Source organism: Mastigoproctus giganteus, unplaced genomic scaffold (assembly GCF_048544385.1).
Source record: "Mastigoproctus giganteus isolate SK-2022 unplaced genomic scaffold, ASM4854438v1 scaffold_16, whole genome shotgun sequence".
Taxonomy (NCBI): domain Eukaryota; kingdom Metazoa; phylum Arthropoda; class Arachnida; order Uropygi; family Thelyphonidae; genus Mastigoproctus; species Mastigoproctus giganteus.
In genome coordinates this window covers 2,118,965-2,146,503 of record NW_028328293.1, presented here as the reverse complement: position 1 = coordinate 2,146,503, position 27,539 = coordinate 2,118,965, and the positions used below count along the sequence as shown (strand labels likewise).

Below are 27,539 nucleotides of genomic sequence, written 5' to 3'. Positions count from 1 at the left end.
TTTTATATCAACAAAAACAGATATACAAAATTTAAAATGCCATTTTTTGGTATTTTTCTTTAAGTTATTTGACATTTACCCAGTTTTATATTCAGATATAGTTTATATTTATACCCTTAGTAGTTACAGTAGTTCACTTTCACTTGGTGAAATCCTTTGCTTTTTGTTCCATTAGAACTTGAATGATATCTTATTATGCAACGCAAGTAGTTGCTGAAAAAGCTGCTTTAAGTATTGTACATCAGCAGTCATCATGAGGTTTTAATTGACATTTCTTAATTTAAAATTTGAGTTTTGTTACTGAAAAATTCTCTTGTCAGTTCTGTTATAGGAAACGGGCATTCACCTTGAATCAGAAAATTAGTTTTTATGATATATATTTATATATAGTAACTTATGCTGATAATGCCTTATTTTTTGATGCCCCATATTTGGCAGATTCACTATAAATAGTAGGCAGATCAAGAAAATGTTGCAGTTCGGGCTCCAATATTTTGAAATATAAATTTGTTATTAAAGTGCAGTGAAATTATGGACAAATGGCTGGTTTTATATGTTATTAGGAGGAGTTGAAAGTTTTCATCTAAAAGGATGTTTCTGATAAACCACAAAAAAAGGAAGCACATTGGACACCAGAAAGATCAAAGGTGCTGTAAATGTCAGCAACTAAAGCTTTCAACAGCATTTCTTCTCAGAATTTGGAATATTTCAATCTTAACACTACATTCTGACACAAGAATTGTTTGATTATCTTTATAAGATGCAGCCTTTCAGAGAAGGGAAACTTTAATACAGTGGTTTTTAGCATGTGTTCTGTAGAACCCTCAGACTCTACAAAGCAAGCTCATGATTCTGCAAATGTTCTGTAAATTTTTTAAATTGATTTTTGTGTTTAATTTGTTCGTATATTAAATGCCATGTAATTGGCATGGAAAAAGGTTTCCTTGGTCAAAAATAAAATAATCAGATCAAAAAAAAAGTTTTTTTTTGATCTTGATTGATCTGAAAAAAAAGTTTTTTGATCTGATGCTTATTTAACCTTGCAGTGGTGGCACCCTGAGTTGTATCAAAGTCAATGGCACTACACCTGAAAGTTACCTGAAGGTGTAAACTTTCTTTTTAATTTCTGAGAAAGTTTGAGTTTCTTTGAATTCTGCTTGGAGTATACCATTATTTCATCTTTTCTTTAGTAATTGAAATACTTATGGAGTTCAAGTTTTTTTTATTAAAAATTAAATATTTAAAAATGATTTTTTTTTCACTTTAAATTGTTAATTCTGTGGAAAAAAAAATAATAAGTTATAGCCATGAAATATAAAGATGGAGCTATTAGCCTCCTCCATTTTCCAGTTTAGTGTTAGTAGTAGTGGCAAATGGTGCAAGAAAGCAAGCTTATACAGTACCAGCAAAAAAAAAAAAACCAACACTTCCCATTTCACCTTACAACACCAGATGGAAGTTTGTTTCAACAACCAACCATTTTCCTTCAGTTTATACTTGCTCGTGTGTAGTTCTGCAAGAGGTAGGATTCAATCAACGTTGAGTTTACTCGATCAATTCAAGACCTTAGATACTTCAATCAGATCTTGCAGGTGCCTTGTTTCCTGAAGCTGCAATTTGCAACACTTTAGCCTTTCCTGGTAAAAGCATCCTTTTGCTCCCCTCACCAATTTAGTTGCTCTTCTCTGCATCTGTTCCAATAGAGCTCCATCCTTAAAATGAATCTTTCAGACCAGTATGTAGTATTCAAGGTGTGGCTTAATCATTGCCTTATGAGATATTCACCTCTTTGTCCCTGCTGCAGAAATTCCTGTATATCATTGACAAAACCCCATGAGCTGCCCTGGCATTCTGTCTGCACTGCTCAGAGAACTTCATATCTGACTGCACAATTACCTCCAGGTGATTTTCGTTCTCCACTCCCTGAGTGTGGTACCACACAGTTGGTACGTTAATCTGGGATTACTGCTCTGCATATGAAGTAAGTACCTTGCATTTGTCAATATTAAACTTCACTTGTCTGCCAACCTTTATATCATCTGCAAACCCAGATATTAAGCCTGTTATGCCTTCATCAATCATTAATAAATATAGAACCTTGGGGGGAGGGGGCTCTGCTACTAATATTAGTTCAAGGAGAGCAGTGCCTATTGCTAACCACTCTTTCTTCTCCCACTCAACTATCCCTTTATCTAGAGTAGCAAATTTCTTTTGCTGCTCTGGATAAAGTCGATGTAACAAAGGTGTAACAAAGTCGATGGCACTACACCTAACAAGTGTAAACATTCATTTTTAATTTCTGAAAAAATCAGTTTTTTTTAATTATATTTGGAGTATACTGTTATTTCATCTTTTCTTATTTCTTATTGCTATTCTTATTCTTTATTTTTATTGCTATACTAATATGAAATTTTTTTAAATAAATTAAATTCAATATTAATTTTTTAATAAAAAATAGATATTTAAAAAAGTCTGTTTCTTACACCTTTTATTTTCAAAAAGTTGTTAATTCTGTGGAAAAATTAAAAAATATATAAATAAATAAGTTATAGACATGAAATATAAAGATGGAGTTACAGTTGAATCTTGTTAATACAAAGTTCAAGAGGCGCCTCCGTAGCCAGGTGGGAAGGACAGCAGTGCGTAGCACACGCTTCTTGATTAGACTGGGGTTCGAGCCGTCACCACCAAATACGGAGGATGCGGAAAGGTCAGGGAATGACCACCACATATCCCGGAGCAATATGGCCTTAGTTGCTAATGCTCCTAAAAACCAAAAAACAAACAAAACAAACAAACAAAGTTCAAGGGACCTAAATTTTCATGTAATGAGGTCCCCCTCCCCCCCCCAAAAAGGGTCAAAATGTTCCCAATTTTTTTTTTTTTTTTGGTATGTACAATATATGTAAGAATAATAATAAATATTAATAACATCAAAAATAAATGAAAAAATAAATTAATTTAAATTAGTAAAATAAAACAATAAAAATGAAAGTCTTGTCTAACTGGTCCCACAGGAACTAGTTATTGTTAGCGATTCTATCGTCAGGGAGACAGGGAATAAATTATGCAAAAAGCATAGATGAAACAGGACCAAGGAAGCCTGCGAGAGGCAAAAGTTGATGACATTGTACAGAAGATATCATCTTTTAAGGGCACAAAAGGTGATATTGTTGTACACATTGGCACTAATGACCTTAAGAATAAGAGGTCTGCAATCCTGCCCAGACACAATAGGAGGGAGTATATGATGAGAGCCTTTTCAATCAATTCCATCCTGGAGAGATTGTGCAAGGCTCAAGGGGTAGAATTTTTTTCAGTGTGGTCTGTGCTTGCTAATAGGAGAGATTGCTTCTACAGGGATGGGATACACTTAAATAGAAAGGGTGCAAAAATATTTGCTGATGCTATCAAGGCAGTGTTAGGTGGTTAGGCAGTGTCAGTGGATTCAACTACTGCCCATCTCAGTTGCCCAAATCTCTCTCTACCTCATTGTGTCAAATTCATCTGTTGTCTCTACCATTCTCCCAACTCCACTAATCACTTGGAACTCTTTGATTTCCTCTCTTTGCAACTTGACTTTCTCCAGTCCAACTTTAAATTTTCCTTGGTGATTTTAATTTTCACAACTCCAGCTGGCTTACGTTTTCTAGTCACATCAACCCAGCTGGTCGAGATGCTCTGCCTTTTGCAATTACTAATGCACAGATTGACCTTGCACAGATTGTTCCTTTACCTACAAGAATACCAGACAATCCTAACCATACAGCTAATACGCTTGATCTTTTTCTCAAAAACATCTAAGTACACAGTCGAAGTGAGTAGTCCTTTAGGCCCCTCACTTCACAACTTGGTGATTGTCTCTTCTCTAATGGAGTCTTTATCTCATGGCTATTCCCAACCTCTTATTGTTTAGCATTACAAGAATGCAAAATGGGATGACCTGCGAGATTTATTTATTTATTTTTTTTTCTTGGTCCGATTACTGTTTCAAAACTTCGGATGTCAAAGTTTGCTCAGATCGTGTCAATGAAATTATTCTTGTAGGAATGGAATCCTTTATTCCACACTCCACTTTAAAATCTCGTCCTTTATCTAAACCTTGGTTTTCCAATAAATGTGCTAATCTGTTCAAGAGAAAAACGTTGCATATCGTAATTGGCTTGTTCCCAATTCTTCAGTTTCATTTTCTGCCTACACCAAAGCTCGCAACAATTGTAAAGCAGTCATTAATCAGTTCAAACTAGATTTTGAACAGGTAAAGAGTAGAAAACTTGCTTCTTACCCTTATGGTAGTCGAGTATTCTGGTCTCTTGCCAAAACTATTGGCCGCAGCTTTTGCCCATCTCTGCTCCCACCTCTGTGAAAACCAGATGGTTCTGTTGTCACTTCAGCCAAGGATAAAGCTAACCTGCTAGCATCCCATTTTTCTTACAACTCCTGTATTAACGACCTTGGTAAAACACTTCACACCATTCCCAACACGTTCCATTCAATGCCTCCTGTGGTCTTCCCTCAAAAGGAAGTCAGAAGGATTTTGACGAATCTTGTTGCTAAGAAAGCTCGAGGTCCTGATGGTATTTCTCTTCTTGTTCTCAAAACCTGTGTTCCTGAACTTACTCCTGTTCTTTGCCACCTTTTTTTTTTTCACTTTCTTATTCCAAAGGTGTTTTTCCTTCTGCTTGGAAATTTTCATATCCAGCCAGTTCCTAAAAAGGGTGACAAATCCCTCCCATTCAATTATCGTCCCATTGCAATTACTTCTATTCTTTCTAAAGTAATGGAAAAATCAATTAACCGCCAACCCTTAAACTACCTAGAAATCTTCCGTCTGATCAACAATCGCCAGTATGGATTCCGTCAGTGTCGATCCACTGGTGATATTCTGGCTTATATTACCCATTTATGGACAGATTCAATGGAAAAGTTCGGTGAAACACAAGCAGTTGCTCTTGACACCTCAAAGGCTTTCGATCGTGTTTGGCATAAAGGTCTTCTAAACAAGCTTCCATCTTATGGTTTGCCAACTGTTTTTTGTAATTGGTTATCCGGTTTTCTCTCTGATCGCTCACTGAGGGTGATGGTAGATGGCTCTCTGTCTTCTAAACTTCTCCTCTAATGCCGGTGCCCCCAAGGTTCAATTCTTTCCCCCACTCTTTTCCTCTTGTATATTAATGACCTTCTTCCATTGACTGGAAATCCTATCCATAGTTTTGCCGATGGTAGCACATTGCATTCCACTTTCCATTTTGAGAAACCTTGCCCTGCTCAATCAGCTTCAACTTCTCGAATATCTGCTACCATTTCCTTAAATGCTGATCTCCAGTGGGGCAAAGACAACTTAGTTGATTTCAATCCTTCTAAAACTGAGGGCGCCTCCATAGCCAGGTGGGAAGGAGCAGCAGTGTGTAGCACACGCTTCTTGATTAGACCGGTGTTTGAGCCCGTCACCACCAAATACAGAGGATGCAGAAAGGTCAGGGAATGACCACTGCATATTCCCGGAGCAATATGGCCTTAGTTGCTAATGCTCCTAAAAACCAAATAACAACAACTGAAACTGAGTCTTGTCTTATCTCACAAAAAAAAAAATTCTTCTGCTCCTATGCTTTTCTTTGGTGACACTCTGATTTCTAGGCAAAATGATATATCTCTTTTGGGGATTACCCTGACTTCTAATCTCTCTTGGCACAAGCACATTACAAATATTGCTTCCTCTGCATCAAAAAAACTTGGGTTTTCTTTTTTGCTCTCGGCGTTACTTTTCTTCCAAACAGCTGTTCACTCTGTACAAATCACAAATCTGCCCTAACATGGAATATTGTTCCCACATCTGGGGCGGTGCCCCCAAAACCTCTCTCAGGCTTCTAGATTCCATTCAGAAGAGGGCAACTAGGTTAATTAATGACTCATCTTTAAGAGAGTCTCTCCACTCTCTGTCTTATAGATGTACTGTTTCTGCTGCATGCCTTTTGTACAGATACTTCCATGGGCACTGTTCTTCTGAATTGGCTTCTATAATTCCTGCTCGCTCTTACAAAACAGTCCAAACATGTGCCGCCACCAGCCAACATCCATTTACTGTCCAATTTCAAACTCACAGAACCGACTTTTCATCTTCCTCGTTTATTCATTCAACTGCCGTTTTCTGGAACAACCTTCAAACATATTTTCTGAAAATTACAGTCTACAGAAGTTCAAGTCTAATGTCAACAAATATCTTTCGTCTTCTCAACCTTCAACCCAAGCACAGTACTAAGTACTATAGGTTCTAATACCTCTCATGTTTGGGTTTTTTTTTTTTTTTTTTTTACCAGGTTTTGGCGCATTATAGCCTTAGTCGCTAATGCGCCAATAAAATCCAAGCAACAACAACAACAAGTTTGGGGTTTTCATAAAAAAAAAAAAAATCTACTGCCATGCCATAGTAATTAAATGAACAACTTGCAAAAGTCTCATAATGTCTGTCTTTTATATAGTTTTGTAATTAAAACTTAACATTTATTTAATTTGGTTAATATCATAAACTAGAGTCTTTGTGAGGGCCTTTAGAAAGATTTATCGTGTGCCTTTGTAGTTACAAAATTAAAGGGTAAGATTGTGATTAGACATATACAGTGCAGCAGAAAGAAAAAGCAGTGAGACCGAATTGAAAAAAAAAAATATATATCTAACATGAGCCCCAGGAGAGAGTACTAGAGAAGCATAGACTTTGTGACCTTTGTTACTGCATTATAAGATTTAATCTGATTTGTCAGAGAAGATTGCTTCTTAACAAATCCATGCTGTGACTACAGTATAAGTGCATTCCTCTCTAGATTCTCATGCATTACTTCTTTAACCAGTGACTCCATTATTTTTCCTTGGACAAAAGTTAAAATAACAGATCTGTAGTTACTTGTGCCACCCTTTGATCACCCTTTGTTATACCAGTCATATACTTCATCATATCACTGTTATACATATATCATATCAACATTGGCATTCGCCTTCTATTTTGCCTTCTATTGGCAGGTTCTGGAATTGGGAATAAATTTGCACATCTTCAGCATCCACCAGGACTTACCCTGAATCCAAGTATGCTCTCATAATTATGGCTAAGGGTTTGCTTACTTCCTTTGGTGCCTCCATTTATATAATTAGATAAATCCCATCCACTCCATGTGCCTGCCTTTTTTATGTTTAGCTTCAACAATTTCTCTTCTATTTTCCTCTCAGTTATCACAAAATCATTCAGCTCACTGTAACAGTTTGGTGAACTTCTGGCATCCCCTTCCCTGAAGAATTCCCCATACGTGAATGTAGATACAAAATACCTATTCAGCCTGTCAGCAACCTGAGCAGGTTTGTCAACAGTTAAACCATCAATTGGACCAATGTGATTCAGTCCCTTCCTTCTACTGTTAATATAAGTAAAGAAGGCTTTGCTGCTTTTTTTGGCTTTCTTTGCCAGAGACTTCTTGTAATCTGCCTTGGCTTGCCTAACCTCTTTTGTGGCTTTATTACAGACTACTTTATATCAACCTTAGGCTTCTCTATCATCTGATAATTTATATACATCCCATGCATTTTTAATCTCAGCCATAAGTGTCATCAGTTCATCTGACATTTGTTTGGATCTAAGTCTTGAACAGTATTTCTTAGTTTGTATGAAAAGTCAATAGCTGCTATGATTATTTCCCTGAATGCTTCCCATTTAGAATTTGTTGATGGTAACATCATTAGTTGGTCCCACTGTACAGAATTTAAAATTGTCTGAGACCACTGTAGTCTCCTTTACAAAAGCAAAAAACCTTTCCCTCTAATATGGTTAGGGAAGGACAATACGTGGTGTCTATCCATTTAAATTATAATATATCTAAATTACCACTCTTATACCACGTGGAGTTTTAGTATATTTTATTTAGGTGTTACCTAAACTAATATACAGTGAGTAACGTTCAGGTATCTTGCCGATACCCATCTCATCAGACCTTGCTGTTGGGAGACAAAAATAACTTATATTTTACATTGAGCAGATCTAAATAACAGTAAACTAAGATGTATTTGCATATGATCAATTCTAAGTTACAAAAAATTTTTGTAAATTAGAATTAGAATTGATTAGAATTAGATTGAATAAATGCAACTTTCCCTCTACCCTTGATGATAGTTACATTTTTAAGAAATCTCACACAAATACACTGTGATCACTGCCACCTAGTGGTTCTTTTATCTGCAGCTTCTTAATGCATGAAGAATAATGAACTAGGAATACTATGTAACAGTTTGAGGGTTTAGTGTCAAACATCGTTAACTACAAAATTGCATTTTCTTTTTGAATATCTTTAGTTTTACTTTATACAAATAAAAATGCATATCATGGCATGGAACTGTATCTCTTTAGTACTTTACAAGTTAGCTTAGGCTGTAAGTACATTTTCGATAAACCAAGAAAATGTCAAATGGTTTTTTTTTTTGGTTTATTACAAATACATCAACTGCAAAATGATTTTGTAGTTAACGTTTTTTTACACTAAACCCTCGAGTTGTATGGTGATTGTGTGATGCTGTTTGGGAAAAAGGGTTGAAAAAAGTAGTCTTTAGTGAAGTGGTGCTTTTGCTAGGTCCCTGCATACATTGTTTTCATTGAGACTCGTTTTCCATTGAAGAATTTCTTGCAAATCACTCCATATGCCATACCAGATTTAGCTCTCTTTTATCCCCTCCCCAAGCTTAACATGTTCCCTGACAGATTGACCTATGAACTTAGTGCACTGAATTCAAAAATTACAGGATTGAATAAATCTGGATTGGGGAAGGTAGAGATATTTTGGGACTTTCCTGTCACTATGGCTGAATTAGTTGGCTGCTGATGGAGGTTATTTTATCTGATGTTTCTTCTATCAGATCAGAAGAAAATGGTTTGTAAATTATGTGTTTTTTCATCCACATAGATTAAAAATCCACCTTCATATACATGAAGAGGATTTTAATCTATGTTAATCTGTGTTCAACATTTTAAGGCCACTTTGAACCTAGACCATAACTTATACCATATTGCACCATTGTATGTTATGTTTGTAAAAGTGTCTGTTCACAGACCAATTTGCATGTGGTGGCTGAAAAATGTAGAAAAACTCATGGTAAAAATCTGTACTCCCACATCCTCCTTCTCCTAGAATCTCGTGTTCAGATCGTTTAGACACCAGGTATTACATGCTAAGAAGGCTGAATTCCATAGCCAGTCTAGGTCAAATAACTCCTTTTCTGTAAGAAAAATCTGAATTTCATGGCAGAGGTCAAAGAATTGTTGGAGTAATTTCACCTGGTGAGCTAGGTGAAAAACTACAGTATATTGGCCATATACACCCCACATTTTTTTTTTTAGTAAAAAAAGAAGGGGATGGAGAGGAGCATTCAATTTCAAAAAAAGTTTTCTATTATTATTAAACTGAAAGTGGCTTATGTTACTATACATATATAAAATTGTTTCCAAGAGAGATAATCATGTTAAAAATGTTTTGCAGGTTTCCTTTCATTTTGGGGTGTAGTGTTTTTGATTACCACTACAGTTGTCATGGTATTGAAAAGAGAAGATAATATAAGCCATCGTGATGAAAAAGAAAATTTTAGTATCATGGAGACATATCAAATGCTGTATCGTGTTGTATGCCTCAGCAGTGTATGGACTTTAGTTATTTTGCTGTTGACATGCAAAGTAAGCTGTTGGTCAAATTACTTTCATACTTTTAGTTTAATTTATATGATATAAATTAAGGAGTGCTATTTCCTTGCATTATAGAACTTATATTGTGCAAAATTATTTTTTTTTGAATATTTAACTGAAATTTAAAAGAATAAATTGAAGGCCTGTCTTAGAAAGCTGTGGGATATAATTTTGTTATTTTATTTTTAGTTAATATTTGGCACCAGTTTTTTCTTGTTAGGTGATTTAACACAATTCCATAAATAACACTCAAAACAAAAATATAAACTTTTTCTTTACAGAGTGATGAGCAATTAGTTACCAAACTGTGGAACATGCCTCCTAGGAATTGAGAAGTGTGAGATTCCCATTCCTCCTACCCTGCAGTTCTGAAACTGCAGGGTAGGAGGAATGGGAACTGACATATTCTGTTGGGTAGGAAAGATAAGAAAAAATATGGGAAGAAATGAAACGTTCTCACTTCACACATAAGTCATTGGTTTTCGTGCATTTCTTTAATTTATTTATTATTATTTTGTTTTATTTATTGTAAATCTTGAATTATCAATTTTTGCTAATGTGCTTGAAATGTAATGCACTGAATACATTAACTAACTTATTTTAGTATTGGGTATCATAGTGGCAAATGATGCAGGAAAGCTTATACAGCAAAAAAAAAAAAACCCTTATCATTTCATCTATCCATCCCCTCCAGTAGTTTTTCTAGTTCTTCCTTAAAGTTATTCAAACTGTTCATTTCCAGAACAATAGACGGAAGTATGTTCCAACAATGAACCACTCACTGGCTAAAGATAAGCTTTTGCACATCTTTTCTGTACCCATTCTTTCTTAATTTCAATTTATGCACCTTGTGTGTGCAAGCGAGTTGTTCACAAGGTGTCACCCCCTTATACCCAATGGTATAAGGGGTGATAACTTTGACCTCTCTCATGTTGTGTAAATAAGGGCGGAAAAACGCTATTAAAAAGGCTCACATGTAAACATGACAAATGCTAGATGTCTGGAGCTATATTTCCCAATTTAGTTTATTGGTTGGAGACACACCGTTGTCATTGGCTGCATTGAAAAGATAACACATCGGCCTACAAGGCCGACTCATGTTTTTAAGAGCTCACATTTTTCTGTTCGAACAGAACTTTCGTGAGGCATAATAGCATGAGCAGAGGAAAGGGAGGAAATGCTAATAGAAAAAGTGAGATTGTGCAAGGTGCTATAAAATATTAAGTCACCAAATTACTGAGATCAACATATGTAACAAGAAGCTTGGTAAGAAATAGGAAGAGATTTCAAAATGACACGTAAATTTATTTTTATTTTATTTTTATTAATTAAGCTATGTACGTAAGTGTACATAGCTTAATTAATACTGTAATACAGCCACTTCCTGACTTACGCAATACTCGACTTTTCTCAAATTTTTGCCTACTTAAAAATAAATGGAGGATCTGACTAGGACAGCAGAACTCAATAATGCCTTAAAAAAAAGTACATACAACATTCATTGTGTTTACATTGTAATTCATTTCTGTTTTAAATGAAATGCTGAATATGCTCCATAGGATGCTCCCGTCCATGCACACTGGTACAATTGCAGTCACTCGATTGCACACTTTTGTAATTTTTCCTGCATGTTAGATAAAAAAATTGAATAAGTAATTCTATTTACACATTCATTGAACATTTCTTTTTTTCTTCATTCAAATTCATAAGCATGTAGGGAAATTCCAACTTATGTAAAATTCGACTTGCGTAGAGTTCCGTGGAATGCAACCCTTAACTAAGTTAGGGGGGGCTGTATATATATTTACTAATTGATATTTCTGTTCACTAAAGTTTTTTTTTTTTTGAATTGTAAAACACGACACAAACTTAAAAAATATAAATGAAGAGAAGAGTCTGAAAATTTATTTATATTTTTTTTTATGATTGAAGATTTTGTGGAAGGTGAAACATATTTCACCATAATAACGTAAAAACCCACAGAATTCCAGCTATCAGTATTATCTTATCGCAAATGCAATAAGATCGAGTTTGCTACACGTTTATAACAGATTCCACTAGCAGGAACGCCCAATAAACTGGAAATTGCAAATTGTTTTTATTGTTTTATGGTAGTGACCTCCAGAAATGTGCTTTCGTAAAATGTGAACTCGCGTGAGGTGATAATAGTGTGTTTCCGTTTTAAGTCACAACTGGGTTGTTACCCGCTTATAAAAAACTACAGCTGTTATCAACTGACTGCAGGGTGGAAGCCTCCTCAGAAATTCATGTTGAGGGAAATGGACCATAATCTACCACGCAGGTCCAGTGCAGGTTGGCAAATCAACCGTATTTAGCAGTCAGCGGCTTGAACCCCAGTCTACTCAAGGAGCATGTGCTACTGCACTCCCGCTCCTGACCACTCGGCTACGGAGGCCTGTTTATGGGCTATCTACCCACCCACCAATGAGAAGCCAAATAGCTTTGGAACAGTGTCTGTCTGTCTGTTTGAGTACTTAACTGAAAATAAGTAAGAGTCGTCTTCTCTAATGGAAAAGCATTAGTTATTTGAAGTATAAGAAGGGCAACTCATTGTGAACGATTTCACAATATGAGATGTCATGATAATGATGCCAATGTACAAAACTTGAGTTTTCTAAAAAAATTAACCATGCAGTAATAAAGAAAATGCACTAACCAATGTCTGTTAGCCTGTATATCCCCAAGCTAGCATTTCCCCACCCACTAAACACTGCCTTGATAGTATCAGCAAATATTCACACATCCTTTCTATTTAACTGTATTCCATCTATCCTTGTAGAAACAGTCTCTCCTGTTAACAAGTGCAGACCATGCTGTGAAAAATTGTAGTGTACAAGCCTTGCATAATTGCTCCAAGGCCAAATCGAGTGACAAGACTCTCATCATGTACTCCTTCCTATCGTGTCTGGGCAGAATTGCAGACACTTAAACCTTACTCGTGGTTTTTCTCTACATTGCTCTGTACTTGTAGTCCTCAGATTTCCTACTCTTAATGTAATTAGTGTCAAACATGAACAACAGTATCACCCTTTGCACCCCTAAAGGATGGTATCTGCTCTACAACATCATCAACTTTTGCCCCTGGCAGACATACCCTGGTCCTATTCCACCTATCCTTTTTGCACAATATATTTTCTGTTTCCCCGATAATAGAGTCACCAACAACAGCTAACTCCTGTGGGACCAGTGCATTCTGCCTTGTAGGTGTCTGCTCTGTTGGCTGATGCACAGGTGGAAGCTCTGGCATTGAAGTGTGCAGCCTTTGTGAGCTTGATGGGCTCCCAACTTAATTCCTTTGAGAGCATCCATGCTGTTCTTTAAGCTCTGATAATTGCCCATTTTGATTAGCTTCCAAATTCACCTGACGTCAATTCATTTGAACACCCATGGGATGTTTTGACAGAATGGAAAGTGAGGCATATAGATATGTAACTTTCACCTATTCCGACATAGTGAAAAACCTTGCAGGCACCATGGCTGCAGATCCCTATGGACATCTTCAGACATCTAGTGGAGCCAATGACTAGGCTAATTGTGGCCGTTATCTGTATGAATGGTGGCCCAACACAGTATTAGGTAGATTGCCGTAATTTAGTGATCCCTGATTGCATATATATATATATATACAGGGTGTCTCAAAAATATTGGTAAAAACGTTTAGGGGAAGTAGATAACATCTAAAGGAATGTGAATTGCATATGAACCCATAACCAGAAACGTCACCGTAAGTCGGTAACGGCACTGTTCATCAGTTCGCGAGATATGTACCAGACCACTGTTTGTTTGCACATGTGCATCAAAATTTGTGTGATTATGGGTCATTTAGAGGTAACAGGAGTAGTGCGGGCAGACCACGTTCGACACGAACTCCCGCCATGGAAGAAAGTATGTTGAATGCCGTCCAGAATAATCCTACTACCAGCACACATGCTGCTGCCTCTGCCTTAGGAGTGTCTCGTTGCAGTGTACAGCGTGTCTGGCACGACGATTCCTTATACCCCTTTCATCTCCAAAGGGTTCAGTTACTGCTCCCCCAAGATCATCCTGCATGTGTGGCTTTTGCGCAGTAGTTTCTCCAAGAAAGTGTTCAAGACTTGAATTTTCCAGCCTTTGTTTTGTTCACTGAGGCTTATTTCACTCGGGAAGGCTTATTCAATCAGTACGATGCTCATGTGTGGGCTCAACAAGCCACACGGTGAGTGCCCCCATGCGGCACAACATCGCTTCACAATAAATGTCTGGGTAGGTATGGTCGGTGACTGCTTAGTCAGCCCATACCTGTTATCATCTCACATGAACTCCGCTAAATATCAGATCTTTCTTGAACAAGTTCTACCTTGACGATGTTCCAGCAAATGTGAGATGCAACATTTGCTTTCAACATGACGGGGCACCTGCCCATTATGGAAGGTGTGTTCGTGACCATTTGAACAGGCGTTTTGGGCGTCGATGGATTGGCCGTGGTGGACCCATTGCCTGACCCCCACGCTCACCTGATTTATCAGGTGAGTAAGCCGACTAAGCAGTCACCGACCATACCTGCCCACACATTTATTGTGAAACGATGTTGTGTTGCATGGGGGTGCCCACCATGTGTGTTGTCATGAGCCCACACATTGATTTCTTTCTGTGGGGGGGGGGGGGTCCTCAAACCTATCATGTATGAATCGCCTGTGGAGATGGAAATGGATCTCGTGGCGAGACTTGTCTGCACTGGTGCTACTGTCAAAGAAACTCCAGATGTGTTTGACCGTGTCCTCCAATCCATGCTGCGTCGGTGTCACGCATGCATCACGTCTCATGGTGGAACCTTCGAGCATCTGTTGTAACATCATGAAATGCATCCATCTCGTACTCCATTGTTAATATTATGTCAAATAAATGTTTGCCACTAATTACTGTCTTGTGTCATTTCTGCTTCTTGTGCCTCTGCTACTACTTTCCTGTGACGTTTCCGGTTATGGGTTCCTATGCAATTCACATTCCTTTAGATGTTACCTACCTCCCTCCCCTAAATGTTTGTACCAATATTTTTGAGACACCCTGTATATGTATATATTCAGGGTACAAAATTTAACACTTATGGGAAATTTCCATGCATTTACTATTTTCACACACTTATCACATTCAGGATATTTTATATAAATTATAATCACATATGATTTATAATTTATATAAAATCTAAGGCACTGCATCTAGTCAACATAGGTGACCAGTGCAATGTTGCATTGAGTCAGTTTGGTGTGACATAAGCACTGGAAAAGTAAAAATGAAAATAGGGATGTGATGTAGGTGTAATGGCTCTGATACAGTGAACAACTGTGCAGAGTAATAGTGGGCCAGTAAATCAAAGCATCTTAAAATGGGCGATTTTAATTTTCTAGATATTGAGTGGAACTTGTGGATTGGTCACTAACATACTAGCAAGACTGTTTTGGATTTATTGGATGATTTTTCTACAACAGCGATCAATACTCTTGATCTGATTATCAGTAGTGATAATTCATGCATTAAGAAACTGCAGATAAAAGAACCTCTAGGTGGCAGTGATCAGAGTGTATTGATGTGGGATTTACTTAAGGATGTAACTACATCAAGGGTAAAGGGAAGGGGTTTTGCTTTCTTAAAAGTGACTACAGTGGTCTCAGACAGTTTTTAAATTCTGTACAGTGGGACCAACTGATGATGTTACCATCAGCAAATTCTAAATGAACATTCAAGGAAATAAATCATAGAAGCTACTAGGCTTTTCGTACCAACTAAGAAATACTGTTCAAGTGTAGACCTAAATGGATGTGAGATGAACTAATGAGATTCATGGCAGAGAAGAAAAAGGCTGCCCATAGAGCTGGATCTCTGCCTTAGATTTAATATTCTTCTTGAAGATCATAATACTCTCTCCCCAGGTCCTGTCTGTCTTTTCTGTATACATTGTACTCCTCATATTCAAGTTCTGCTTCATTTATGTCTGAGTGACACCATGTCTCAGATATCCTTACAATGATTGCAGAAGACTTAACCAATACTTCAAATTATTTTAAAAATGTCCTAGTTTTTTAAAAAAAATGTTCTATTTTAAATATGCTCCTAGCATTAGTGTATGTGCAAATATACATCCACCTTATTCTTAGTTACTCTACCACAGTCCATGTATTTTCTTGTTCCGTGAGAACCCACTTCAGGCCTTGAAATCCTGATAATTTGCTTTCCAGGCTGCTGCATGTTTCCAATAGAAGCAGAGCAAGAATCACTTCCAGCTCTGTCTGTCTGTGGCTGTTGTTAAGCTGTTAGTCTGTGTATCTCGCTCAAGCTAGCAATTTTTCAACCCACTTAACACTGCCTTGTAGTATCAGTAAATAGTTTGTGTATCCTGTGTATCTAATATAGATTCTTTCTACCCACAAGTGCAGATAGCCTTGAGCATTTCCATAAACAGACTATATTATTTACTGCTATGTAAGTAGCAGTATCCATGAAAAGTTCTGTAGGTGTATGATTTTTGCTGAATTCTTGGATTTCACTTTCATATACACATTTAGCAAACCTCTTGTGCATATCTTAAAATGGTTATATATATATATATATATATATATATATATTATAATATAACAGCTAGCTGTTATTTTGCCAGTTTGCTGCTAAATTTTAATATAATTTGTATAATTTGGATAATTTTAGTTCATTTTGGACCTAGGTAAACTAGCAGATAACAAACAGAAACAGATAGCCTTTTCCAATTATTGATTGGATCTATTGAATGGTGCTAGCCCTCATTGATTCACCATTTAATGTATCCTAATATCAGTAATTTGCCTCATCATCATCATTTTATTTTATTATTGTTTATTTATAGAGTATAACACATTAAACCAACTCAGGCCATCTAAGTCTTTTGACCTTGTGTCTCACTGGGTATACCTTTATTCTATATCCTTGTATTAAAATTTTATCTTACATCTTCTTTATTGGCCAAAAGCCTAACTTTGAATGCTTTTATTATGCTTAATACACTCTTATTCAATTCATTTGGCCTTAGGGGGCTCTCTTGGAAAGCTTTTATTGTACAGTATTGTACTTCAAATTATTTATCTTAAATCCTTATCTTACATACTGTTTTAATTATTTTACACACTTATTTAATCAGTATTTTGATGCCATTAATCTGATCTGAGACTCTTTTTGTACTTTTGCTACTTTTCCCAACTTTCCATTCATACATTTTCCCGTTTACCTTTTATTATTACTTATTATAGAAAAGTGTATACAGGGGTCCCCGGTATCCGAGTATTCATTATCCAAGTCCCCACAGTTATGAGGATTAATTTCTGAAACTGATAAAAAGCAATGAAAATAATGTGGAGGGTTTTAATATCCTGCGCAGTATAAAAATGATTGCAAAAGTTTGGAAAGAAATTTTGTGTAGGTTAATGAATAGCTCATGGAAAAATTTATACCCTGATGCTGTTCGTGAATATGAAGAATGCAATGTAACCGATTTACAAAATTAAATTTTAAATCATGCAAAAGAAGCAGGATTCCAAGAAGTTGATGATGGGAATATTGCAGAATTGCTTGAATCAAGTGCAAAACCAGTTACAAATGAGGAGCTAGCAGAATTAGACCAACTACCCACAGAAGAGGAAGCCAAAAATTATGACGTGATGGAATCACCAAAGGATTTGAAAATTAAAGAATTAAAGGAAGCCCTTGAGAAAATTGACCCAAACATTTGAATATTTCTGTGAGAATGACTCTCTTCATGACTGTGCAGCAAAGGTTGTGTGATGTTAGACATAACTAAAGGCTACGACACAATTATATCTGAAAAAATGAGGCAAAAAAAAACACTCCTGGATTCACTCTTTAGTCCTAAAACTGGAAAATAGTGTAACTTCAATAAACTTTACTTAACCTTACATTGTTCAACATACAATAATAAAAATGTTTAATATAATAATTGTCTCAATTTTCAGTTTCTTCAATCCATTTTTTATTATGTACAAGTACATAGTACACATTACGAAAATTTGGTCCCCATTTAAAGTGGATTTGTTTTAAGCGGAATTTTCTGGAAACAATTATCCTCAGATAACGAGGACCCCCGTGTATATATATATATGCAGTCGAACTTGGTTATAACTAGTATCAAGCGACTGACAAAACTTCCTTGTTATAACCGTTACTCGCTATATCAGTGATAACGGAGATGGGGGTAACCCCCGGAGCCATTAAACAATGAACACTTTATATCAGTGATGAGTTAAATCTACCTCCTATTTAATTCTGATTTACTTGATAAAAAGATAGATTCAAAAAATGAAAGAAATATTAGAGGAAAAAAATAATATAACTGTATACCTACATATTATTTGTATTAATATGCTTGTATAAACTACAATACACTTGAGCATTAATAAAGGTACATGATGCAAGAAAGCGAGCTTATATAGCATCAGCTCCAAAAAAAAAAAAAAAAGAAAAAAAACACCCTTCTCATTTCACCCATCCACTCGTTCCAAATGTATGTCTAGTTCTGCCTTGAATCTATTTAAGCTATCAACTTCTACAACAGATGGAAGTTTGTTCCAGCAATCAACCACTCCCTGGCTAAAGGCAAATTTCCACACATCTATCCTACAACTCTCAATTTGAATTTATGCCCTCTCAGGTGATTATTCTGAGCAAGGGTAGGAATACCATCAGCATTGAGCATGCTCAAACCATTCAAGGCTTTATACACCTCAATCAGATCACCTGGCAGGTGCCTAGTCTCCAGACACTGTAATTTGCAAAACTTAAGCCTTTCTTTGTAAGAACAACCCTTTGTTCCATTCACTAATAGTAGTAGTAGTGGCATGTGAAAGCAAGTGTATGAGCTTATGCAGCATCAGCCAAGAGAAAAAAAAAAAAAAAAAAAATCACACCATTCCCTCCAAATGCCTGTCCAGTTCCTCCTTAAATTTATTTAACCTATCAACTTCCATGACAGATGGAAGTTTGTTCCAGCAATTAACCACCCACTGGCTAAAGGCAAATTTCCGCACATCTATTCTACATCTGTCTTTTCTTAATTTGAATTTATGTCCCCTTAGGTTTGTAATCTGAACAAGTGGAAGGATCCCATCAGAATTCAGCATGCTCAACCCATTCAAGGCCTTATACACCTCAATCAAATCACCGCACAGGTGCCTAGTCTCCAGTCACTGCAATTTGCAGAACTTAAGCCTCTCTTGGTAAGAAGATCCCTTCATTCACCTCACCAATCTTGTTGCCCTTCTCTGAACACGTTCAAGCAAATCTACATCATTCCTAAAATGAGGCCTCCAGACCTGTACGCAGTACTCAAGGCGTGGCCTGACCATTGCCTTATACAGAGGGACAATCACCTCCTTTTCCCTGCTAGCAAAATTCCTATATATCATTGACAAAACCCCATGACCTGCCCTGGCAGCCTATCTGCATTGCTCAGAAAACTTCATATCTGACTGCACAATTACTCCCAGGTCTTTTTAATTTTCTACCACCTTAAGTGTAGTACCACACAGTTGTACTTTTCTCTCGGGTTACTTCTACCCATATGCAGTACTTTGCATATGTCAAGGTTCAACTTCAGTTGCCACTTCTTAGCCCACCTGACCAAATTATCTAGATCCTGTTGCAGTAGCACACTGCCATTACTGTCATTAACAACCCTGCCAACCTTTGTATCATCTGCAAACTTCGACATTAAGCCTGATATACCTTCATCAATATCATTGATAAATATACAAACCAACAGGTGGACCCAACACTGAACCCTGTGGGACTCCACTAATAACATTAGTCCACAAAGAGCAGCACCCATTAATTACCACCCTCTGTCTTCTCTCACTCAACCATCCTTTTATTAATTGTAGCACCTTACCCTTAATACCATTCTGCTCCAATTTGTACAATAGTCTTCCATGCGAAGATTCCATGCATAATCCAAATATATGATATCAAAATTATTTTTTGCATCCAGTTCCTTTGTAACCACATCATAATATTCTATCAAATTTGTCAGACAAGACTTTCCCTTAACAAACTCATGCTGTGTCTGAATTATTGCTGCAGTCTTGTCTAGATGATCCTGCAATGCATCTTTAACCAGTGACTCCATTATTTTACCTAGAACAGAAGTTAAACTAACTGGTCTGTAATTACTCTTGTCACCCTTCGATCCCCTTTTGTGAATTGGGGATACATTTGCACATCTCCAGTCCGTGGGGACCTCCCCTGAGTCCAAGGATGCTCTCATAATTATGGCTCAGGGTTTGCTTAGTTGCTTTGCTGCCCCTTTTAATATAACTGGATAGATCCCATCCACCCCAGGTGCTATGTTTAACTTCAACAATTTCTTCTCCACTTTGCTCTCAGTTATTACAAAATCATTAAGCACCCTGCTACAATTTGATAACCTTCTGCCATTTTCAAACCTTAATAACTCTCATGTGTGAATGTAGATGCAAAATACTCATTCAGTTTGTTTGCTATCTGAGCAGGATCATCAACAGTCGAACCATCGACATCAAGTGGACCAATCAGATTCATCCCCTTCCTTTTAGAGTTTATATAAGTAAAGAAATGCTTGCTCTTTTTTTCTTAGCATCCTTTTCCAAAGATTTCTCGTAATCTGCCTTCGCCTGCCTAACCTCCTTTGTGACCTGATTAGAGACTAGCTTATATCTGCCATAGGCTTCTGAGTCGCTTGATAATTTATATGCATCCAATGCATTTTTCTTCTCTGTCACGAGTCTCATTAGTTCATTTGATAACCATTTAGGCCTAAACCTTGAACAATATTTCTTAATAGGTATGAAACTTTTAGTAGCATCCACGATTAATTCCATGAATGCTTCCCACTTAGAATTTATTTTTGTAACATTGTCAGTTGATCCCACTGTACAGAATATAAAAACTGTCTGAGACCACTGTACTCACCTTTACGGATGCAAAAACCCTTTCCTTTACCCCTGATGGTAATTAAATCTTTAAGTAACTCCCACATTAGCATTAGTAGAGGCATTTGATGCAAGAAAGCAAGCTTATTCAGTATCAGCCAAAAAAAAAAAAAAAAAACACACCACTCCCATTTCACCCCTCCATTCGTTCAAAATACCTGTCCAGCTGAGCCTTAAACTTATTTAGGCTATCAACCTCCACTACAAGGGATGGAAGTCTGTTCCACCAACCAACCACCCGCTGGCTAAAGGCAAATTTCCGCACGTCTATCCTACATCTGTCTTTCCTCAATTTGAATTTATGCCCTCTCAGGTGATTATTCTGGGCAAGAGGAAGAATCCCATCAGCATTGAGCATGCTCAAACCATTCAAGGCTTTATACACCTCTATCAGATCACCTCGCTCGTGCCTAGTCTCCAGACACTGTAATTTGCAAAACTTAAGCCTTTCTTCGTAAGAGCACCCCTTTGTTCCATTCACTAATCTTGTTGCCCTTCTCTGTACTCGTTCCAGCAGCTCTACATCCTTCTTGAAATGAGGCCTCCAGACCTGTATACAGTACTCTAGGTGTGGCCTGACCATTGCCTTATACAAGGGAATAATCACCTCCTTATCCCTGCTGGAAAAATTCCTGTATATAATTGACAATACTCCATGAGCTACTCTTGCAGCCCGTCTGCACTGCTCAGAGAACTTCATATCTGCCTGCACAACCACCCCCAAGTCCCTTTCATTCTCTACCACTGTCAGTGTAGTACCACAGAGTTGATACGTTGCTCTGGGGTTGCTGTTTCCCATGTGTAGTACTTTACATTTGTCAATGTTAAACTTCATTTGCCACCTCTCAGCCCATCTGCTCAACCTTTCCAGATCCTGTTGCAGCAGCATAGTGTCAGTAGTGTCCTTGACAACCCTGCCAACCTTTCTATCATCTGCAAACTTGGACATTAAGCTTGATATACCATCATCAATATCATTTATAAATACAGAAAACAATAATGGACCCAACACTGAGCCCTGAGGGACTCCACTAATAACATTAGTCCACGATGAGCAGTGTCCATTGATTACCACTCTCTGTCTTCTCCCCCTCAACCACCCCTTTATCCATAGCAGCAATTTGCCTCCAATGTCACACTGCTCCAATTTGTGTAGCAGTCTTCCATGTGCAACAGTATCAAAAGCCTTTCTAAGATCTAAGTATATAATATCAAAGCTATTCCCTGCATCCAGTTCTTTTGTGACTGCATCATAATATCCAATCAAATTGGTCAGGCAAGACTTCCCCTTAACAAAACCATGCTGTATCCGAGCTATAACTGAAGTCTTGTCTAAATGATCCTGCAGTGCTTCTTTAACCAGTGCCTCCATTAATTTTCCTGGAACAGAAGTTAAGCTCACAGGTCTATAATTACTTGTGTCAGCCTTTGATCCTCCTTTGTGAATTGGGGTCACATTTGCACATTTCCAGTCTATGGGTACCTCCCCTGAGTCCAAGGAAGCTCTCATAATTATGGCTAAGGGTTTGCTTACTTCCTTTGCTGCCTCCTTTAATATAACTGGATAGATCCCATCCACCCCGGGTGCCTTTCTTGTGTTTATCTTCAACAGTTTCTCCTCCACTTTACTCCTAGTTATTTCAAGATTCTGTAGCTTACTGCTAGAGTTGAATACACCTCTGGCATTCCCCTCGCTGAATAACTCATGTGTGAATGTCGATGCAAAATATTCATTTAGTTTGTTAGCTACCTGAGCAGGGTCATCAACAGTTGACCCATCAATATCAAGTGGACCAATCTGATTCATCCCCTTCCTTCTAGAGTTTACATAAGTAAAGAACTCTTTGCTGTTTTTCTTTGCATCCCTTGCCAAGGATTTCTCGTAATCTGCCTTCGCCTGCCTAACCTCCTTTGTAACTTGGTTGCATATCAACTTGTATCTATCATAGGCTTCTGTGTCATGTGTTAATTTGTAAGTATCCCATGCATTTTTCTTCTCTGCCATATGCCTCATTAGTTCATCTGACATCCATTTTGGCCTAAACCTTGAACAATATTTCTTAGTTGGTATGTAAAGCCTAGTAGCTTCCAAGATTAATTCTTTGAATGCTTCCCATTTTGAATTTGCTGTTGGTAACATCATCAGTTGGTCCCACTGTATAGAATTTAAATACTGTCTCAGTCCATTGTAGTCGCCTTTACGGAAGCAATAACCCTTCCCTTTACTCCTAATGGTAGTTACCTCTTTGAGTAAATCCCACTTCAGCACACTGTGATCACTGCCACCTAGTGGTTCATTTATCTGGAGATTCTTAATGCATGAAGAATCACTGCTGATAATCAAATCAAGATTATTACTCCCTCTAGTTGCCTCCCGAACATGCTGATGTAGAAAACAATCATCCAATAAATCCACAAAAGCCTTTCTAGTGTGTGAGTGACCAACCCACAAATTCCAGTCAATATCCAGGAAATTAAAATCCCCCATTATAAGACACACTCTAATTTACTGGCCCACTCTATTTCTCTGCACAATTGCTCATTATACTCATCAGATTCATTAGGCCTATAACACACACACCTACTCTCATTTTTACTTTCCCAGTGCTTATGTCACACCAAACAGACTCAACATTGCATTGTCCACCAACATCAAATTGGATGCACTTTCTTAGATTTTGTGTGTTTCTTAACAAACAGCATAACCCCTACTCCCTTCCTGTCCTGTCCTGTCCTGTGTGAGTAACCAGCCCCCAAATTCCAGTCAATATCTGGGAAATTAAAATCTCCCATTATAAGACTCTGATTTACTGGCCCACTCTATTTCCCTGTACAGTTTCTTATTATACTCATCAGAGTCATTAGGCCTATAGCACACTCCTACTCTCAATTTTGATCTCCCAATGCTTATGTCACACCAAACTGACTCAACACTGCACTGTCTGTCCAGCGATGTCGACTGGCTTCACTTCCTTGGTTTTTATGTGTTTCTTAACTAATAGCATAACCCCTCCCCCCTTCCTATCCTGTCTATCCTTTCTGTAGACGTTGTACTCCCCAAATTCCAGTTCTGCATCCCTTATATCTGTGTGACACCACGTCTCTGATATCCCAACAATATCTGCCTTTGATGTTTTGAGCAATACCTCAAATTCATCAAATTTATTTACTAAACTCCTAGCATTGGTGTACACGCAAGTATACCTGCACCTGTTTCTATTCTTAGCTACCCTAACACAACCCATGTGTTTACTTGTACCGCAATGGCTCCCAGCAGTCTCTGAAATATCATGCATCTTGTTTTTCAGGCTTCTGCTCATTCTAATAGAAGCAGTGCAAGAATCTCTTTCACCTCTGCCAGTGGCTCAGTACACTGTGATCACTGCCGCCTTGTGGTTCCTTTATCTGCAAATTCTTAATAAACGAATGATCACTGCTGATAACCATATCAGGAGTATTACCCTCTCTGGTTGCCTCTTGAACATGCTGCAGTAGAAAACAATCATCCAATAAATCCACAAAAGTCTTACTAGTGTGTGAGTGACCAACCCACAAGTTCCAGTCAATATCTGGGAAGTTAAAATCCCCCATTATAAGACATTCTGATTTACTAGGCCACTCTATTTGTCTGTACAATTGTTCATTGTACTCATTCGAGTCATTAGGCCTATAACACACTCCTACTCTTATTTTTGCTTTCGCAGTGCTTATGTCACACCAAACTGACTCAACAGTGCACTGTTCATCTATATCAACTGGATGCACTTCTTTTGTTTCATTTTTTTTCCACCTGTTTCATTCCTTATATCTGTGTGACTTTTGATTTTATGTTTTTCTTAATTAACAGCATAACACCTCCTTCCTTCCTATCCTGTCTATCCTTTCTGCACACATTGTACTCCCCAAATTCCAGTTCTGCATTCCTTATATCTGTGTGACACCACATCTCTGCTATCCCAACAATGTCCGCCTTTGATGTCTTGACCAACACTTCAAATTCATCAAATTTATTTACTATACTTCTAGCATTGGTATACATGCAAGTATACATGTACCTATCCTTATTATTAGTTACCCTAACACATCCCATATACCCACCTGTTTCACAATGACTGCCATCAGTCCCTAAAACCCCCAGCCCCCCTCGCTCCATGTCGCTACTTATTCTAATAGAAGATGTGCAAGAATCACCTTCACCTCTGCCTGCAGTTTCTTTTAACCTTTTAGTTTGTGAATCCACCCACCTAACACTGCCTCGATAGCATCAGCAAATATTCTTGCACGCTTTCTATTTAAGTGTATCCTATTCCTGTAGAAGCAGTCTCTCCTGTTAACAAGCACAGACCACGCTGAAAAAAATTCTATCCCTTGAGCCTTGCACATTCTCTCCAGGGCCGAATTGATTGACAAGGCTCTAATCATGTATTCTCTCCTATCATGTCTGGGCAGAATTGCAGACACTTTCAAATTTAAACCTGACTCACGTCTTTTTTGCAACGTTGACCTGTACTTGTTAAGTAAATTTGCAGATCTCCTACTCTTAATGTCATTGGTGCCAACATGTACAACAATATCACCTTTTGTGCCCTTAAAAGATGATATATGCTCTTGATATATATCTTGAGATGATATATAAGATGATATATAATCTTGTTGCCCTTCTCTGTACTCGTTCCAGCAGCTCTATATCCTTCTTAAAAATTAGGCCTCCAGACCTGTATACGGTACTCAAGGTGTGGCCTGACCTTTACCTTATACAAGTGGATAATTATCTTATCCCTGCTAGAAAAATTTCTGTATATCATTGACAAGACACCATGAGCTACTCTTGTAGACCATCTGCACTCTCAACTTCAAAACTTCATATCTGCCTGCGAAATTTCCCCCTGGCTCTTTTCATTCTCCACTACCCTGAGTGTAGTACGCCACAATTGGTATGTTACTCTGGGGTTACTGCTACCCTTACGCAGTACTTTAAATTTGTCAATGTTAAACCTCAATTGCCACCTCTCAGACCATCTGCTCAACTTTTCTAGATCCTGTTGCAGCAGTTTAGTGTCATTAACAACCCTGCCGACCTTTGTATCATCTGCAAACTTGGACATAAGCCTGATATACCATCATGAATATCATTAATAAATACAGAAAACAACAATGGACCCAACACTGTACCCTGGGGAACTCCACTAATAATATTAGTCCACGAAGAGCAGCGTTCCATTGATTACCACTCTCTGTCTTCTCTCACTCAACCATCCCTTTATCCCTAGCAGCAATGTGCCTCCACTGTCACACTGCTCCAATTTGTGCAGCAGAATTCATGTGCAAACAGTATCAAAAGCCTTTCTAAGGTCCAAATATATGATATCAAAATGATATCAAAAAATTAGCATTAGCATTAGTAGAGGCATATGATGCAAGAAAGCAAGCTTATTCAGTATCAGCCAAAAAAAAAAAAAAAAAAAAAAAAAACACACCACTCCCATTTCACCCCTCCATTCGCTCGAAATACCTGTCCAGTTGAGCCTTAAATTTGTTTAGGCTATCAACTTCAACAACAAGTGATGGAAGTCGGTTCCACCAACCAACCACCCGCTGGCCAAAGGCAAATTTCCGCACATCTGTCCGACATCAGTCCTTCCTCAATTTGAATTTATGCCCTCTGAGGTGATTATTCTGAGCAAGATGAAGAATCCCATTGGCATTGAGCATGCTCAAACCATTCAAAGCCTTATACACCTCTATCAGATCACCTCGCCGGTGCCTAGTCTCCAGACTCTGTAATTTGCAAAACTTAAGCCTTTCTTCGTAAGAGCAACCCTTTGTTCCATTCACTAATCTTGTTGCCCTTCTCTGTACCTGTTCCAGCAGCTCTACATCCTTCTTGAAATGAGGCCTCCAGACCTGTATACAGTACTCAAGATGTGGCCTAACCATTGCCTTATACAAGGGAATAATCACCTCCTTATCCCTGCTAGAAAAATTCCTGTATATCATTGACACGACACCATGAGCTACTCTTGCAGCTCGTCTGCACTGCTCAGAGATCTTCATATCAGAACTTCATAAATACAAGACATCTCCTTAACAAACCCATGCTGTGTCTGAGCTATAACTGAAGTCTTGTCTAGATGATCCTGCAGTGCTTCTTTAACCAGTGCCTCCATTAATTTCCCTGGAACAGAAGTTAAACTAACAGGTCTGTAATTACCTGTGTTTCCCTTTGATCCTCCTTTGTGGATTGGGGTGACATTTGCACATCTCCAGTCCATGGGTACCTCCCCTGAGTCCAAGGAAGCTCTCATAATTATGGCTAAGGGTTTGCTTACTTCCTTTGCTGCCTGCTTTAATATAACTGGATAGATCCCATCCGCTCATGCCTTTCTTAAGTTTATCTTCAACAATTTCTCCTCCACTTTACTCTCAGTTATTGCAAATTCATCTAGCTCAATGCCAGAGTTTAATTCATCTGTGGCATTCCCTTCCTTGTATAACTCCTCGTGTGTGAAAGTAGATGCAAAATATTCATTTAGTTTGTTAGCTACCTGAGCAGGATCATCAACAGTTTGAACCATTGATATCAAGTGGACCAATCTGATTCATTCCCTTCCTTGTAGAGTTTACATAAGAACTTTTACTGTTTTTTTTTTTTTTTTTTTGAGTCCTTTGCCAAAGATATCTTGTAATCTACCTTTGCCTACCTAATCTCCTTTGTGACTTGGTTTTATTATGTAAACCCCAAACACGAGAGGTATTAGAACCTGTAGTACTTAGTACCGTGCTTGGGTTGGAGGTTGAGAAGACGAAAAAAGATATTTGTTGACATT

The 27,539-nt window shown here is 37.8% G+C and overlaps 1 protein-coding gene across 3 annotated transcripts in view; it reads left to right on the top strand.

Annotated features, from left to right (window-relative positions):
• LOC150074891 (acetyl-coenzyme A transporter 1) overlaps nucleotides 1-27,539 on the top strand; it is a 191,689-nt gene that overhangs the window by 83,569 nt on the left and 80,581 nt on the right. For all 3 annotated transcript variants that reach the window (XM_090389420.1, XM_090389421.1, XM_090389419.1), the window contains exon 4: nucleotides 9,510-9,700. In XM_090389420.1, coding sequence (XP_090245546.1) covers nucleotides 9,510-9,700 — 191 coding nt within the window. The remainder of the gene's footprint in view (nucleotides 1-9,509; nucleotides 9,701-27,539) is intronic.